At 37.9% G+C, this 15289-nt stretch overlaps 1 protein-coding gene and 1 long non-coding RNA gene across 3 annotated transcripts; one reads left to right on the plus strand and one right to left on the minus strand.

Annotated features, from left to right (window-relative positions):
- Window positions 1-1843: 1843 nt before the first annotated feature.
- Window positions 1844-8423, minus strand: LOC143848460 (cytochrome b-c1 complex subunit 7-2, mitochondrial-like). Of its 2 annotated transcripts, XM_077357421.1 has the most exons (6): window positions 8224-8423; window positions 7949-8106; window positions 6887-6934; window positions 3246-4539; window positions 2131-3113; window positions 1844-2057 (listed from the first exon to the last, which is right to left on the minus strand). In XM_077357421.1, the coding sequence occupies exons 1-4, from the start codon at window positions 8312-8314 to the stop codon at window positions 4471-4473; spliced, it is 366 nt and encodes a 121-aa protein (XP_077213536.1). In that variant the 5' UTR covers window positions 8315-8423; the 3' UTR covers window positions 1844-2057; window positions 2131-3113; window positions 3246-4470. The 2 variants fall into 2 exon arrangements, with proteins under 2 accessions (XP_077213536.1, XP_077213532.1); XM_077357417.1 differs by having other exon boundaries at window positions 2131-4539.
- A 1731-nt stretch (window positions 8424-10154) lies between these two features.
- Window positions 10155-14326, plus strand: LOC143860325 (uncharacterized). Its single transcript, XR_013239674.1, has 3 exons — window positions 10155-10284; window positions 13287-13377; window positions 13641-14326. It is a non-coding gene; the product is annotated as an uncharacterized LOC143860325 (long non-coding RNA).
- The last annotated feature ends 963 nt before the right edge of the window (window positions 14327-15289 follow it).

Genomic DNA, 15289 nt, shown 5'->3' on the forward strand with positions numbered 1-15289 from the left:
GACACCATATAAAAATTCATAATCTCAACAGTATGAATGAGCGAAGAATTCCAAATGGTCTTCCTTTAGAGAACTGAAGCAAGCCTCTAATTAGTTATTGGGCTAAAAAGTATGTAATCCTATGAAAATTGAGGTTAGGAAATGTTCATGTTTCCATGATAACCGAAACACCACACAGATATCCTACCGCTCTCTCCAAAACTGGTGACCAGATCAAATGACTTCTCTCAAATCATCCTCTGATTTGAAAATACGCAAGAACTTCCAGTCCAACCAACAAACCAAAATAAGGACTCCAGCATATTGTTTAAAGTTAAACTGCTTCCCATTATAGCCTGTGGCCTTTCCATTGAATGGGTTATTTGGTCACAACTGTTTCAAAATCAAGAAGCCATGCCACTTTGGCGTTGGGGATTCTGCAATACCCAAGGTGTATATGGCCTGCTTAGGTAATAATGATATGGACTCAGTTCCACTTCATAAGGCATGCTACTGAGATTAAGACAAGGGTTTCTATATGAATTTTTTGTTTTAGCTATATTGGGCTTGAATTATTAAACCAGATTCGAGATAAATTCTTATACTGTTTCTTATAGCTTTGCGGCTAGGCCCAATGGAGTGATCCGAAAGTAATGACTGAAAGTTTCGATTGAGAGGTGAGTATAATGAGAGGTCAGCCCATTCTCCATTGTACATGAAAAGGGATAAATCATGACCTTTGGCTTCTCCATTGTACATGAAAAAGGATAAATCATGACCTTTGGCCCTCTTGTCGTCTCTCTTGTGACTTCATTTTGTTTTTAGATTTCTACTAATATATTACCCTTAAGAAAGAAATCTTCAATTGGGTGGTTTCCATTCTTACTTCTTTGGAACAGGGCAAGGCTCATGTGATTCTACTTCTGTATACATGCTACTGTAAATTATGTCCATGAATCAAGGAAGGATGATGACGATGATCATATCATTCCTTGGTGCTCCGGCCTTGACGAGTTCATCGGCCACTGCGTTAGCAGATCTTCTCTGGTGAATAAGCTGAGGCTTTAGATGGTGAATTAAGTCCCTAATTTGGTTGTTGATAATCTCACTGCGAAACAACCAATTACTCCAAAAGCTTTAGAGTTGGTTCACGCGTGGCCTCTCTTTTCTGGGTTGGCTGTACATTTTTAATACTAGGGAGTTGTTGGGTTTCAAATCCTGGACACCAATTACTCCAAAAGCTTAAGACCAATTACTCTTAAAGATTAAGCTATTAGTTTCATTTAATCATTTATACTTCAGCACTCCCCCTCATGTATGACCTCTCATTTTTTGAGTTGGCTGTACATGTGGCACATTTGGCTCTTTTTTAGGTTGGCCGTACATATGGATTTTAAAATCAAGGAGTTCTTTGGTTTTGAACTCAAGACCTGCCGTAAGGCAATTAATTTGGGACCATTCACTTTTCCAATGTGGGGTCTTTGCTTTCGCGTGAAATCCCCAACAATCACCCCTTTCTCACAAAAGCAACATGGAAACTACAAGATCTTCCCCGAGGGTATTTTCTCCGTCTTCAAAGGTACACTAGGGTTACCACAACCCAGCTCTAATACCATGTGAAAAAACCAATTACTCCTAAAGCTTAAGCTGTTAAAGTTGGTGTTATTTAATTTTTTATACTTCAACACACATGATCCCATTACCCTCCATAATGCACACAGGATTAGTTGCACCAGTTGTTCCCATTTGTTTTGTTCATACTTTTCTGCCTATGATACAAATACAAAAGATCATATTACTGTGCATGAAATCTTGGAAAGTGGCTTCTCATATCAGAAGCTTATTATAGAAGTAACACGCTCTATGCATCAAATTTTTTTATTGCATTCCAACTCATATAGTTGAATAATAATCTTACACATAGTTTCCAACATCACCAAATAATGATGCATCTAATACACATTTATTTCATAGGAAAAGACCAGAGAAAATGAAGCTACACCTCATCTTTCATCTCTTTGATTAGCATAAAGATAGGGAAAGTTAAGGAGATTATGAATGACTGAGCACACCCATCTCTGCACAAGAACCACCCTCAGATTAGCAAAAGAATTTCAAAAACCCATGGTTTAATTAGTAGAGAACACTTACCCAAAAATTGCTCAGGAGGCATCATCTATTACTTTGCTGTTCCCTCCGCACTACCACCAATACCGATGCAAGCTATGCTGCACGTCTTATCGCAAGAAAGCTCACTCTCGGTAGTGATACAATGGCGGTAGCACTCGTCGAAACAGCCGAAGCTACTAACGGGCACGGCTGCCATCATCAACATGGAGATAAGGATCAATCCAATAATAAGCTTTGTATTGGCCATTTCTTTCTTCTTTTAGTCTCTGCTTAATTATCCTGTTTCAGTCCAAAGAGAAATGTGGATTGAGCAAAGAGGGAGATGGGTATTATTTATAGGGTGCAAAAGGCATCGGTATGGCCATCTTCCTCGTTGGGTGCTTGTGGTTATCATTAAATCAAGGTAGATTCCTTCAACTAATTTCGGATGTGAAGACTGATTTGTGGTAAATGAAAAATTCAATTGCCCCATTTGTTCGGTGTTGTGGACTATGTATTCCAAACAAAACGGGATGAAAGAGAAGTAAGACAGTTGGGAGGAAAATCAGGATATCGGATCTCAATGGACAATCTCCCAATTGGGCATGTAAGACACTGTACACAGTAGGCCCTAAGAGCCCAAAATTCAATGTTGGGCTTAGATTTGAACCCAAAAAATGGTAGGTGGGTTCGTATTAGCATCAAGTCCGATAGTTTCAGCCTTACACCATCTCTTGATAAGATATAAAGGATGGTCCCACTGGACATGATTTATAGGCCGTGAGTAATTCACGATGAGGCCCATGGGGACATGTAGGTTTATTCACCATGTTACCATGCATGGGCTTTTTATAATTCCATCTTCCATCTTATTTATGAGATAAATGTTTCTTAAGATCCCTTCTGTGGATTGAAATGCATGTGCATAACGTAAGCAAATGAGTAGAGATGCGAGAGAAAGTCTTCGTTAAATCAACCATTATTTTTGTCCTCAAGGGAAACAACTTTTTTTCATTTGGGTGTTTCTGCAAGGGGAAAAAATCAGTCATAAATCATTTTAAGCGAATCTTACTTGTAAACGGAAATTAAAGCCTCTTCAGAAACCATGAACTCAAAGAAATCATATTTAACTCCAAAACCATGGCATTTCAGATTACCTGCAAATTATATATAGACGTATCCAAAGAGCCCTTAAGTGGGTGCAATCCCAATTCCTAAGAAAAAGGGGAGGCAAAGAATTTAGAAATACTAAGAATTTCAGAAGCAAGAATGCTAGAAAATTTAGAAAACCCCATTCCATCATTCTTTTCTTCTTGCCACTCACCAGAGGACTTTGCAGCAGATCAAAAAAGAATTGGAGCTATCTATAGTAAATTCATTTCACAACATAGCTCAAAGAAGACCAAGAGAGTCTGGCTATCAGTAAGGAGGGAGATGAGTTTTAATGAGAATAAGAAGGGCAACAAGAAGTGAAAACATAAGCCCTTTAGGAGAGAAAAAAAAATACTAAAGAAAGACAAACCCAAACTCGGCTTAGTCAATGAGAAAGGAGGTTCTTTTTGGTATGTAAGCTGGGATTGAGCCTCAGACCTCAATGTGGTAGAACAAAGCCTTAACCAATTGAGCTAGAGGCTAAACCCAAACTGACTAGAAAGAAGGGGGTTCTCTTTCTTCGGGGTAAAATGACGTCGATGTTGCTGTCAAACTTAATTGTAATGGTGGGCAGTGGCTTGACATCTGTGACACATTGGCCAAAATTTCGTACTGTGATGAAAACTAGTTGAAAAAAGGAAAAGATGGAGAGCATGTTTTCCCTGCAAGATGTCATTTGATTGCAAATGAATGAATGATACAGGACAAATGAAGAGATGACTACTACTAGAAGTGAACATGCAACACTCCACACACATCAAACTAGGCCAATCTTAACGATTCAAAGATGCAAGATGTCAAAATGGCAGCAGCAAAGGATGCTTGTTTTAGCCCATGCTACCATTATCAAGCCATTGTGACTGGCACAAACTATAATGATGGGGAGGAAGATGCATAGTAAAGTATGATCTCTCTGTCACTGCTGTGGTGAGAGCATGCTAACTATGGGGATCATATTGCAAGTCAACGAGCTAGTAAAAATATAAGCTGATGAAGTCAATTTCAATCACAGTTGATGCCCATATTGAATGCCAACTAGAATTCGATATACATTATTAAAGCACTGGCAAGTATTGATAAACCATGTTAATCCAAAAATATGGTTTGAGCCAATTTCATAAAACACTACTAAGCTTTCATTGTCCTCCATAGAAATTTACCAGAAAAGACTAATGCTCACACATTATTCCAAGGAAAAGACATAACAGACAGGCAAGCACAGTAGCACAATCACGGAATTGTGCGCTGATATAGGGGCAAAGCTCCGAGTGCCTCACGTTCTGCATTCTCCTTCTTTACCTGCAATAACACCAGATACAGCACATGAAACTTGTTTCAAGCCTGAACTTCTTTGCATCAAGTCTGAATTTAAGACCATCATTTTCCAAATTAAAAACTTTTCAATCTAGAGCATGGCTCAGTCAAGGAGTAATGCCACATTGGTTACACAAACAAAGCCAAAAAAATGTCCTCCTTTATGGCCAAGTTGTGTTTGCAAGAAAACAAAGTATTGTCATCATTTATATTCAAGTTAGATGATGACAATACTTTGAGCATGCCTACCAGTCACCCCAGAAATTGCATCCAAGAAAATGCAGAGCATTGGAACTGATAATGTATAGCCAGATAAGAGAAACATCAGTGGAGAGTGACTAATCTCAGTACTTTTTAGCAAAATGGTGAGCGTGGAGAACCCTAGCTGGTTACCTCCCCGAATCTACACTGTACACAAGCCCGCCTTGGTGACCTGACCCTCTCTGCCCAGTGCCTTTGGCCAGTGACCTTCACAGGAGATGGGCCACAGATTAAAAATTCTTGCACTCGACCAGACAATCCTAATCATCTGATCAGCGGGACTTAAAACAAAAACAGCTCAACATTACAAAGTCCTGAGCCATGCAACTTTTGCAACATGGACGGATCCACGGTAGGGCCACAAGATGAAAAGTTCCGATCGCCAAGGGTCTCCATTTACGGTGATATTGGAAGGAACCACGACTTGGGGGTCTCCTCATGGGTATTTAACCACACACAAGTATTTTTTAGTCACCATATTTGGATAGATTGATGTAACAATAGAATTCAATAGAATTAAAATCAAAGACCAGTTCTCGTATGTGTCCACAGACATGGAACAGTCGCTTTTTTGTAAGCCAAGAATCAATCTTCTCATGGAACTGCTGTTTTGTCAGATAATGCTCAGACAAGGAAATGTCCCTTTTTAGTAAGCCAAGAATCAGTCCTTTTTTTTTCTGAAATAAGTAAGCCAAGAACATAGTCATCAAGAATAAGTTGCTTTCCATGAATTTTCCCACTTGCACATAACACAGAAACAGGCAAAGCATATTACAAAACTACAAGATGAACCATATTAAATGTACACAATGATCAGATATTACTTTTCAAATGGATATAACGTGCATGCAATGATTTACCCGACAATTTGAATTTACCGCTGACACATGTTAATGCGCCTTTCGGCACATGTAAATGTAGAATTGTCGACTTAATGTGGGCGTGTCGACACATTTTTGCACCGTGTAATGAATGTGTACGTTTACATTTTTGCACTGTGTCGACACATTCTTGGCCTAACCTAGGCAAAGGTTATAACCAGAATTTCCAGCACGGAACAATAGCAAAACCTAGATCTAATGAAGAAACCCAAGTCTTGGAGTCTTATCCTTCCAAAGGGACCCAATATCAACAAGCAAACTAAACACTGTTTGAATAGTTCTAAGCATATAAGGGATCCTGATCACAGTTTCACCATTTAAATAATTTCCTATAATCACAGAATAGCATTGGGCCGCCCTATAATCACAGTATTAAGGAGAGTATAGAACAATGATGTGAATGAGGCAGAATCTTTAATCACACTCATCTTTAATAGAAACTGAGATTCCCTTTGATTTTTCAAAAGCCTGCCGATATGTTTTCATGTTGATATGACTAATAACCTTAATACAAAAGACAATATCAGAAGGCATCATTCCTATTTGAGCTGATGAGGGCTCTCCAATCCTAAGCTCAAAGAAAATGACATAAATTGATGAATCACATAGACTAATAGAACTCCAGGAAGCAATGTGCTCCCGGAGATCGATGGTCCAGAGGTTTTCTTAACTATGGAGGACGCTCGTAACATTATCTTGTGGAAAGAATCATCCTAGAGGAAATCATTCTTTGACAGTGTTGAAGAAACAAACCCACATCCCACAGGGTTCACCTTCACGTTAAAGTTTAAGCTGTAGCTCTTTCTAGTAATAGCTCAATAGAGAATTTTTAGGAAGCAGAGATCATGGCGCAATTTAGCATTCTGCAAGAAATAAATAACTTTTTTCATCGACAGCACAACAACACCGCATGGCAAAGAATAACTCATGACATCATCAAACTCCATATTTATAATGCATCCTAGTTGATCTAGTCCCGTGATTATGTGCCGTGAAGTCCTGTCCTATTTAGTTAGACTAGCAGCCAATGGACGTGAATTGATGTTAAGAAAAACACGTAGATTATAGTCTGCCCGGAGAATAAATCTTGTAAGGCGCAAATAACAAAAGGTAATCAGTGAGAAATAAATGTAGCATATATCTGAAAACCAATAAAATTCAAGTAGCAGTTGCTTGCAAGAAGCACTTACAAGAGCCAACATATCCTGAAGATAGCTCCTAAATGGTGTCTGCACTGCCTGTAAAGACAAAATGAAAGATATGGTCACCGTGGTTAATGGGAACTACACTTGCATACCCAAATGGGTGCTCATGCCGAAATTCAGGGAATAGTTCTTTCTATTTCCTTTTTATTGGCATTTACTTTTTGTACAAAACATTTCGAGGAAATAACCATGCAACATATAAATTAATTCCCTTCTTCAGATCCATTTGCAACTTCATTATTAATTGCAGCTCCTAAAAGGAATAAATCTTAGTTGTATGGACAAGACCTCAATCCATTAACATTGATGCTCCCATTAGTACTAAATTGAAATTAGAAACCAAAATGTACACAGATTATTAGAAAAGACAAAAAAAAGTTGATACATGATATGTCTGTGTGTGTGTGTGTGTGCAACTCATGGAATTGCATACTGTTCGTCGATAAGCATCGGATGACACATAACACATTTTAGGTACCCAACACATGATACAGGGGGTTCTTTAATTCCAAAGCTTGAGGAAAATTTCTCTAGAGGACTTGGGGAATTCTTCGTTCAAATCTTTGGGGGAAAAGACCATTTGATCGTCCGACTGACAAAGCAAAGCATCAGACCATTTGTTTTGGGTGTATTCCGTTGTTTGCAGCTAATAACTTCACACTTATACATATAACTATGCTTTATAGTTTGTTTCTGTTTTGGTCACATTTAAATTGAACTATTGGTATGTCAACTGTCATAGACGTATTAGAACTCATAGAAATAGGGCTATAAACCATAAACTACAATCATACACAGCCTCGCTCAAACCTCTTCATGACATAACTGCACAAATCAGGAATTTTACAGAAGCTCTGAAGTTAAAATGAAATTTTTTTCACATATCAACGAATAGATCCTATTAAACATAAAATCGAAAGAAACGAATTCATCTTCAAACAAAATAAATTAGAGAAATCAGATCAACAGAAACTAAGCCATCCAATCTAATCTACATAAACGAAAATAAATGAATAAAAAATTTATTAAAAAAACACACAAAGAAACCTGCAAATCTTCGGGTAAGTATTCATGCTTCAAGGATAGATCCATTGCGCGCTTGAGGCGCTGGTTCCTGGCATCAACGATTTCTCGAGGGAGGCGATCAAGAGCTTCCTTTATGTCTAGATCTTCCTTTGGATCGTAGAGATCGTCCCATCGGAGCCCTAGAAATGATAAAAGAGATGGATCCAAATCAGAAACCCAAAGAGAGAGAAAAGAGGTAGAGAGAGAGAGAGAGAGAGAGAGAGAGAGAGAGAGAGAGAGAGAGAGAGAGAAGAGACCGTATTTTCGTAGGCGTTTGGAGACGGCCTTGCAGTGCTGTTTGGCGAACCAGTTTCGTTTAGGGTTTAGGAAGGCCTGAAGCAGCGACATGCCTGCAACGATTGATTGATTTCACGAACTCTTTTCCTTCTCTTTATTCTGGAATGGATGTCAAGGGGAACGAATTTTCTACACACTTCTCCACATGATTGGCTTCGGCCTGCGCTTTTATAGTGCATATTTACTATTAATTAAGAGTACACTTCTTATCTTAGGTGAATATCTTTTTCTAAAAGAGTATTACTCAATATCTCATTTTCATGTAATTCAGCATTTTGATCTCTTAGGCTTAGTGTTTGTCGCTCATATGTACTGAGCTTTGGTTCTCCCTTTTGAGTTAGGGTTGGTTTTGTGCTTATACTGTATCATCTTTCTTTTTATCAAATAAATCGGTAGGGGTCCCTGCTAAAATCCAATTTACCCATAAAAAAAAAGAAGGAATGCACTTAGAAAAATATTCTGTTTAAAACTTAAAAACCCATCTAAAGTTTCAAATGGAACTTATATGGATTTTTTTCCTAAAAATTAACATTAAATCTACATGAATAAACCTGGCTATTGAGTCGATAATCTTGAAGATATATGGAAGTGACAAAAGGATCTGGATCTAGGATTCTGTCAAGATTTTCAACGTCAAATCCTTCTACTTCCATATAGCACCAGTCTACATGGATAACAAACAGAATATCGAGGCTCCCAACACTCCCTAAGGTGTGTGCCTTTGGGTGGTCCGCGACCCCTGGATAAACTTTTGATGGTTGATCATCTTGTTGGCGGTTCCATGCTAAAGCAAAAGTCCTACATAGGACACGTGAAAGGATATGGATGGGCTTATTTATAAGGGAATGGGCACTCTCCCATTAACGGCTAGCTTTTAGGGGTGAGTTCTACCCGGATAAATTCCCACACATCTGAGTAGCTGAAGATTTCTTATTGTCAATCATTGTGAGATATGCTAAGAGGCTTGTGAGACAGTAGACCTGTTTTTTATTCATTGCAGGATCACAAGAGCTGTGTATTAGATTGTTTTGCCATTTACAAAGGGAAAATTCGTTGGAGTTTAGTGCTCTTAGCTGCCCCTTGGGACTGCGTGGAAAGAAAGAAATAATTGTGTATTAAAGGGAGAGTAAAATGTACTCGTGTCATTTACTTGAAGGCGATTGCGACTACCATCAAGTGGGCGAGAGTGCTTCCTTGCTTTGAATTCGTCTCTAGCTACGCTGGAAGAAGGTGTGCTCTAGTGTGGAGAAGACCGATTCTCTATTGAGTCAGTGTTCTCCCCCCAAAATATAGTTAAAATTAAACTTTGATGGTTCAAGTATTAGTAACCCGAACTGGCGGGATTTAGCAGGTTCTTGTTGTATATTTTTCTTCAATGTAGATTATTTCATACATATTGAAGACACCGGGTCTACCATGTATGGAGCCGTGGGTCTATTGTACAATTTTGTTTTATTCTTTTTAGTGTATGTTGTATATTTTTCTTCAGTGTATACTGTTTCTACATATTGTTGACACTAGGTCTTTCATGTATGGAGCCATGGGTCTATTGTTTTATTTGTTTTATTTTTTTATATTTGTATGATTATTTCACATGTCTTCATGACTACTATTTTCGTATGCATCTTCTATTAGTAGTGTGTAGTAGTACCATAGAGTGTAATAAATAGATTTATTATGTTCTCCTTGTAGATAGTAAGTAGTGACTGGTAAGACAGCAACAATTTATCAAGATTATGAAAGAAAAAAAAAAACAATTTCTCAAGATTAGGAGTCAGGAGACTTGGACAGGTGGAAGACTTATCTACAAGCTCAATAGATGACCACACACATTGTAAATTTCATAAACAATTGTAAAACATAGATATCTATTTTGGAAATATACCAAGTCATTAAAAACCAAAACAGAGGAATAGCTGCTTGATTTTCACCTTCCCACTTTTTTGGGGAGTGCAAATGGAAGGAGAAGACTGGACGTGTAGTAGTCAATACACAATATTTTTGGCCGATACAGCGGATGCGTATTGATTTGTGCACTGGCTAATATTTATATTGAAAATTTCTCTTTTGAGCTAATTCTACCTTCTTCCTTTATTGATAATGTGATGTTTATTTATATTTTTATTACAGAAACTATTTTGGCATTTGCTTCGACACCCTGATTGTTGCATCTGGTTACTCATCTGCAAGCTAAATATTCTCCTTGAAGTTTTTACTAGGATATAATGTGTTCATTAAGCTGGTTCCATTCTGAGGTCTGATTGGATTGCATATTGATCATTTATGTTTTTCTGGACATTTTGTTTATACGTTGGGATTTGGATAGCTAAAAATTGTTGTTTGGAGTATCAAATGTTACCATGATGGTTTTGAAGAATTTTAGAGAATTTCTATTTTTCTTGAATTTCTTGGATGAATTACAAAGAGAATTGATGGTGCTTATAAAGAGCACTTACATGATAAACATAGAAATAAATTACGATAACTATGGAAGGAGATATGTGTAGAATATTCTAACCTAATTACTGATCAAACCTAGTTTCCTAATCTATCTAGGTTACCTCTACTAGCCAACTTGCCTAGTATAATAAGATGATCCAACGGTGAGATCTTCACATAATCCACCAATGAGATCTTATGAGATCTCACATATTCTAACATGCCCCCTCAAACGTATGTGGATTGAAAAATCAACATACGTTTGATTACATTGAAATTCCCCAATAAGAAAATAAAAATTTCTCCCCCTAAGAAAATAGAATCTTTTGATTTGAAGAGCACTGCTGAAGATTGATGATGAATATCCCCTGATGTTGTTGCTGATGATAACCGATATTGAATGCCGAAGAAGACGCCGCTTGCTCATGAGTCGCGAAGAGGGCTTAGAAGCCAATAGATCATAGCCCCAAATGAGCTAGATGATACTCAAGCCTCGATGGGCGAGTAGAAATGGGTCACTATGGACTAATGCCAGAATGGACAAGAAATTGGTCAAAATAGACCAATGCCGGAATTGGAAAGAATGGCCACGATGGGCGAGAAATCATGGGTCAGTAAATACCGATCCACATGAAATTTGACTCTCTCAGGCACGAACCTCAAAGAATGGAGGCCCCTCAACTGAGTAGAGTAATCAATTTCAGGCACGCACCTCGAAGAGGTACCTCAACTGAAATAGGACAAAAAAAGGGATGGAGAAGGGGAAAAAAAACGACAACAAGCGGCTCAGATGACAAATATCGGGACAATGCGTGAAAAACAATGCATATATCAAATATGGGGTCTTGAAAGAAAATGAGTGCAGTAAAAATACTAGGGGAAATATAGAAAACGAAATCATGGGATGCATGAATAAAAATACTAGATTTTGAAATACAAAAGAAGGCGTGCAATTATGGAGATGGAGAATGGCAGATCAAGGAAAACAAAATGAACGAAAACCTAGGGCAGAGACTGCAACCAAAGAGTAAGGAAAGAAAACCTAAGGAAGAAGATCTAGGATTGGTGCAACTAGTAGAAGTGTTGATGATGGGTGCAATGCCCGGCGGACGGCTAGATCTGCCGTCCGCCAAAGGACGCACTCACGGAAGTTGTGATCAACAGGTCAGTCGGATCGACCGCTCTGATACTATGAAGAATTTTAGAGAATTTCTATTATTCTTGAATTTCTTGGATGAATTACAAAGAGAATTGATGGTGCTTATAAAGAGCACTTACATGATAAACATAGAAATAAATTACGATAACTATGGAAGGAGATATGTGTAGAATATTCTAACCTAATTACTGATCAAACCTAGTTTCCTAATCTATCTAGGTTACCTCTACTAGCCAACTTGCCTAGTATAATAAGATGATCCAACGGTGAGATTGAGTGTTAAAGTATAAAAGATAAAATAACGCCTTTCTCCAAAAGCTTAAGCTTTTGGAGAAGTTGGTTTGTTAACATGGTATCAGAGCCAAAGGTCTCAAGTTCCAACCTCCCGGATAGCAAAAATCCACATGCGATGGTCGGCCCACCAAAGTGAGACCACATGTGTCACGTGTTTGCCAAGTGGGCCACACGTGCGGAGGAGTGTTAAAGTATAAAAGGTAAATAACGCCTTTCTCCAACAGCTTAAGCTTTTGGAGAAGTTGGTAAGTTAATAGGTTTTGGTTCATTTGTCTGTCTTACCAAAGTTGGACTGGATAAGAAAATTTATTGAAGGGAACAATATGATGTTTTTTTAATAGAGGTAAAAAATTATGTTACAACATGGCAAAGCCCCAACAAAATACAATAAAATAAGGGCTGGGGAGGAGGCCTAAAAAATTTAGCCAAATCTGTATTGCAGCCTCCTCATCGAGAAAGATTTCTATCCCCCTATTAGAAGAGAGAAGAAAAAAATCTGCAATCCTGTTGCCTTCCCTGTAATTTGGTTGTCTTCCAACTGGCAGAGGGAAGGAGAAGGATATTGTTTATAACTGTTCTGTAATTTGGCGGGGTCTGACAGTTACCAAGGATGGCTTTGACAGAAAATAGAGAATCAAACTCTATCCAGATTGGAGCAGAGGGTAAGTGTGTCTTGAGGAGAAGAAGACCTTTTTTTTTTTGGAAAGATAACAAATTTTATTAATGCCGCAATAACCGGGTCAGAACAACGGGGACAAGGCTTCCCACCCATCGCAACAACAGTTACGCCAAGCCCAATATGTGTACAACCGTAACACAACACCCCAACCCAGAAACCACTATCTACATGAGGAGATTACAATTGTATACCCCACCCCTTTTAGGCCCCATCACTGAGTCACTGAGTAGCTGGAAACATTTGGAATGATTTTTATCTTATTGCTTCCAATCTCATCTTTTTTGGTGTCAATTGAAAAATGCCTTGCACTGTTGGAATTAATGTAAAAAAAAATATATTTAATGTTCTTTTATAATAATAAGACTTCATTTTTTAACATGAATGTCAGGCTCTTTGATTAGATATTTGTTGTACTAAACGGAGCATGTGTACTTTCAAACTCGCCATTGCAGGTGGATGTAAACGAAAGCATAGAGGATGAGGGAAAACAATTCAATCAACTGAAAATTTGGCGCAGAGACACTTGTTAATGTGAACATTGCGGTATGGTTCTCTTCAATTCAGGATGTGCATAAACTGCATCTATTCTGGGTCACGGCAAGGGGTTTGGTGTGTGTGTGTTTGGGTGTGTGGGGGGTGGTGGTGGTTTAGTATTGGATGATTTATTAGATCAATTGATGTTTGAAGAATTGCTGGTGGTAGATATAATGCTTGAATGCATTGTTTCTAGAATTCGTAGATCCGTTGGTTACTTGGTTATGTTCCTTGTGTCAGCTGGCCACTGACATGTATATATGTTTTTACAGGAGACATTCATATGAGCAGCCTAACAGTCACGGTGGTTTTTGTGTAATTTTAATATATCTTACAGAAAATCAATGATATCCGAGAGTTGTGATTCCGTAAGAATAAGCTTTAACAATCAAGAAAAGTAATATAACCGGGAGTTTTGGCCGTTGGCAGGCCACAACTGGTTTATCACTTTGGTGTGAAAAATGACGTCGGTCATCTTGACTGGGCAATCACCTACACATGTTCATCTTCCTGTGAGGCAAGCATGAGTTAGAAAGTAGAATTCACCTGGGTTCAGTTTCTTCGTCATCAGCTATATGACGGCTTCGTGATGCTGGGGTATATCTGATCAGTGTTTAACTGGTTCTGTTTAGATGAGGCGGGGCTTATCAATGGAAAATGTATATGGCTTAGAGGGTTCTGTTTTGAGAGATTGTGTAGTGACTGTACACAATTTGTGGAATGGTGTAGCTGCTACAGCCATATTAATAAACTTTGTCGTCTTTCAAAAAAATAGAAAAGAAAGAAAGAAAAAAGCTTTAACAATCAAGAATATCATGTTGTATTGTTTTACACTACTTTGTTTTGTAATTTGTATATCAACAAATTTATGTGTCGTATAAAGTATTGTGCAATTCAGTTCCGATTATTTGTAATATTGATACATTTACATATTCATTACAATACATTATTCCTATTATTTGAAGGGACTAGTAATTCGAGTGTTTCCTTAATGGTTAATGCATCATATGCACTGGTCATGTCTTTATGTATTATGTCATATTCTATGGCACACTTTGTAGGTTATACATAATTTGGAGTGTCAAAACATTAACAAAATGTTGCCATTCAAAAAGAAAATCATTTATGATATTTTTACGAAACATGACATACCGTTTCCTGGTAACATATGACACATCCTAAATCATTGTTTAATGGTCCTGCATCTTAATGCAAACTTTTATTACCCATGGATCCTTTGGCGACCAACATGTGATCACCAAATTACTCATGGCAGTTGATTTAGAGAGTTTCTGATTAGATGTTTGACATTAGTACTACATTCAAGATCAAATGGTTTAGACTCTTTGATGTGCTGAAAATGGGGGAGAGTGAGAGAGTTGCTGATCTATTTGATTAGATATATGATATCATTACTCTGTTCAAGATCCAAACACAATGCCAAACTATCATGCTCTTTGTATGTGTCGCTAATAAAGTGTTATTTCTAAACACAGTACCAAACAATTGATATGATAGGGGTTTTTATGTCATCTTAGGGGGAGGTTGGCATTTTGTCTGTTCATTTTATTCATAATATTCCTTTTGGCCTTACTTCTGGGTATCCCATTCCCAGATGACAATTCTAGTGGTTGATGAGGGAGTACACAAAGTGCCTGTCGTCAATGGCAATGCAGAGTTTGGAGGTGGCACTGGAACAGATGGGTTCAATTCCCTCCAGAAAAATTATGGCAAGAGTAGAAAAAGATTTTGAAAACAAAAGTTAAAATATTTCAGTATCATCACCAGAATATACCATTGTGGAATTCTATGCAGATTGTTGAGATGTTATGGCCTCCTCATAATGAAAATGGCACACTCTCGGAGCGGTAACTTCTGAAAGATTACCCACTTTTGAGGCCCCGTTGAAGATGGATTGTTG

Source organism: Tasmannia lanceolata, unplaced genomic scaffold (genome assembly GCF_043159265.1).
Source record: "Tasmannia lanceolata isolate RefF3 unplaced genomic scaffold, GAP_Taslan_0.1 ptg000003l, whole genome shotgun sequence".
Taxonomy (NCBI): Eukaryota; Viridiplantae; Streptophyta; class Magnoliopsida; order Canellales; family Winteraceae; genus Tasmannia; species Tasmannia lanceolata.

What these genes read in the sequence shown, in the direction of transcription:
- LOC143848460 (XM_077357421.1), bottom strand. Translation starts at nt 8,314, where the DNA reads ATGTCGCTGCTTCAGGCCTTCCTAAACCCTAAACGAAACTGGTTCGCC. An exon ending in ACTTACCCGAAGATTTGCAG is followed by an intron (nt 6,935 to 7,948) that starts GTTTCTTTGTGT and finishes TTGTCTTTACAG; the next exon opens with GCAGTGCAGACACCATTTAG. An exon ending in TTCAGGATATGTTGGCTCTT is followed by an intron (nt 4,540 to 6,886) that starts GTAAGTGCTTCT and finishes GTGTTATTGCAG; the next exon opens with GTAAAGAAGGAGAATGCAGA.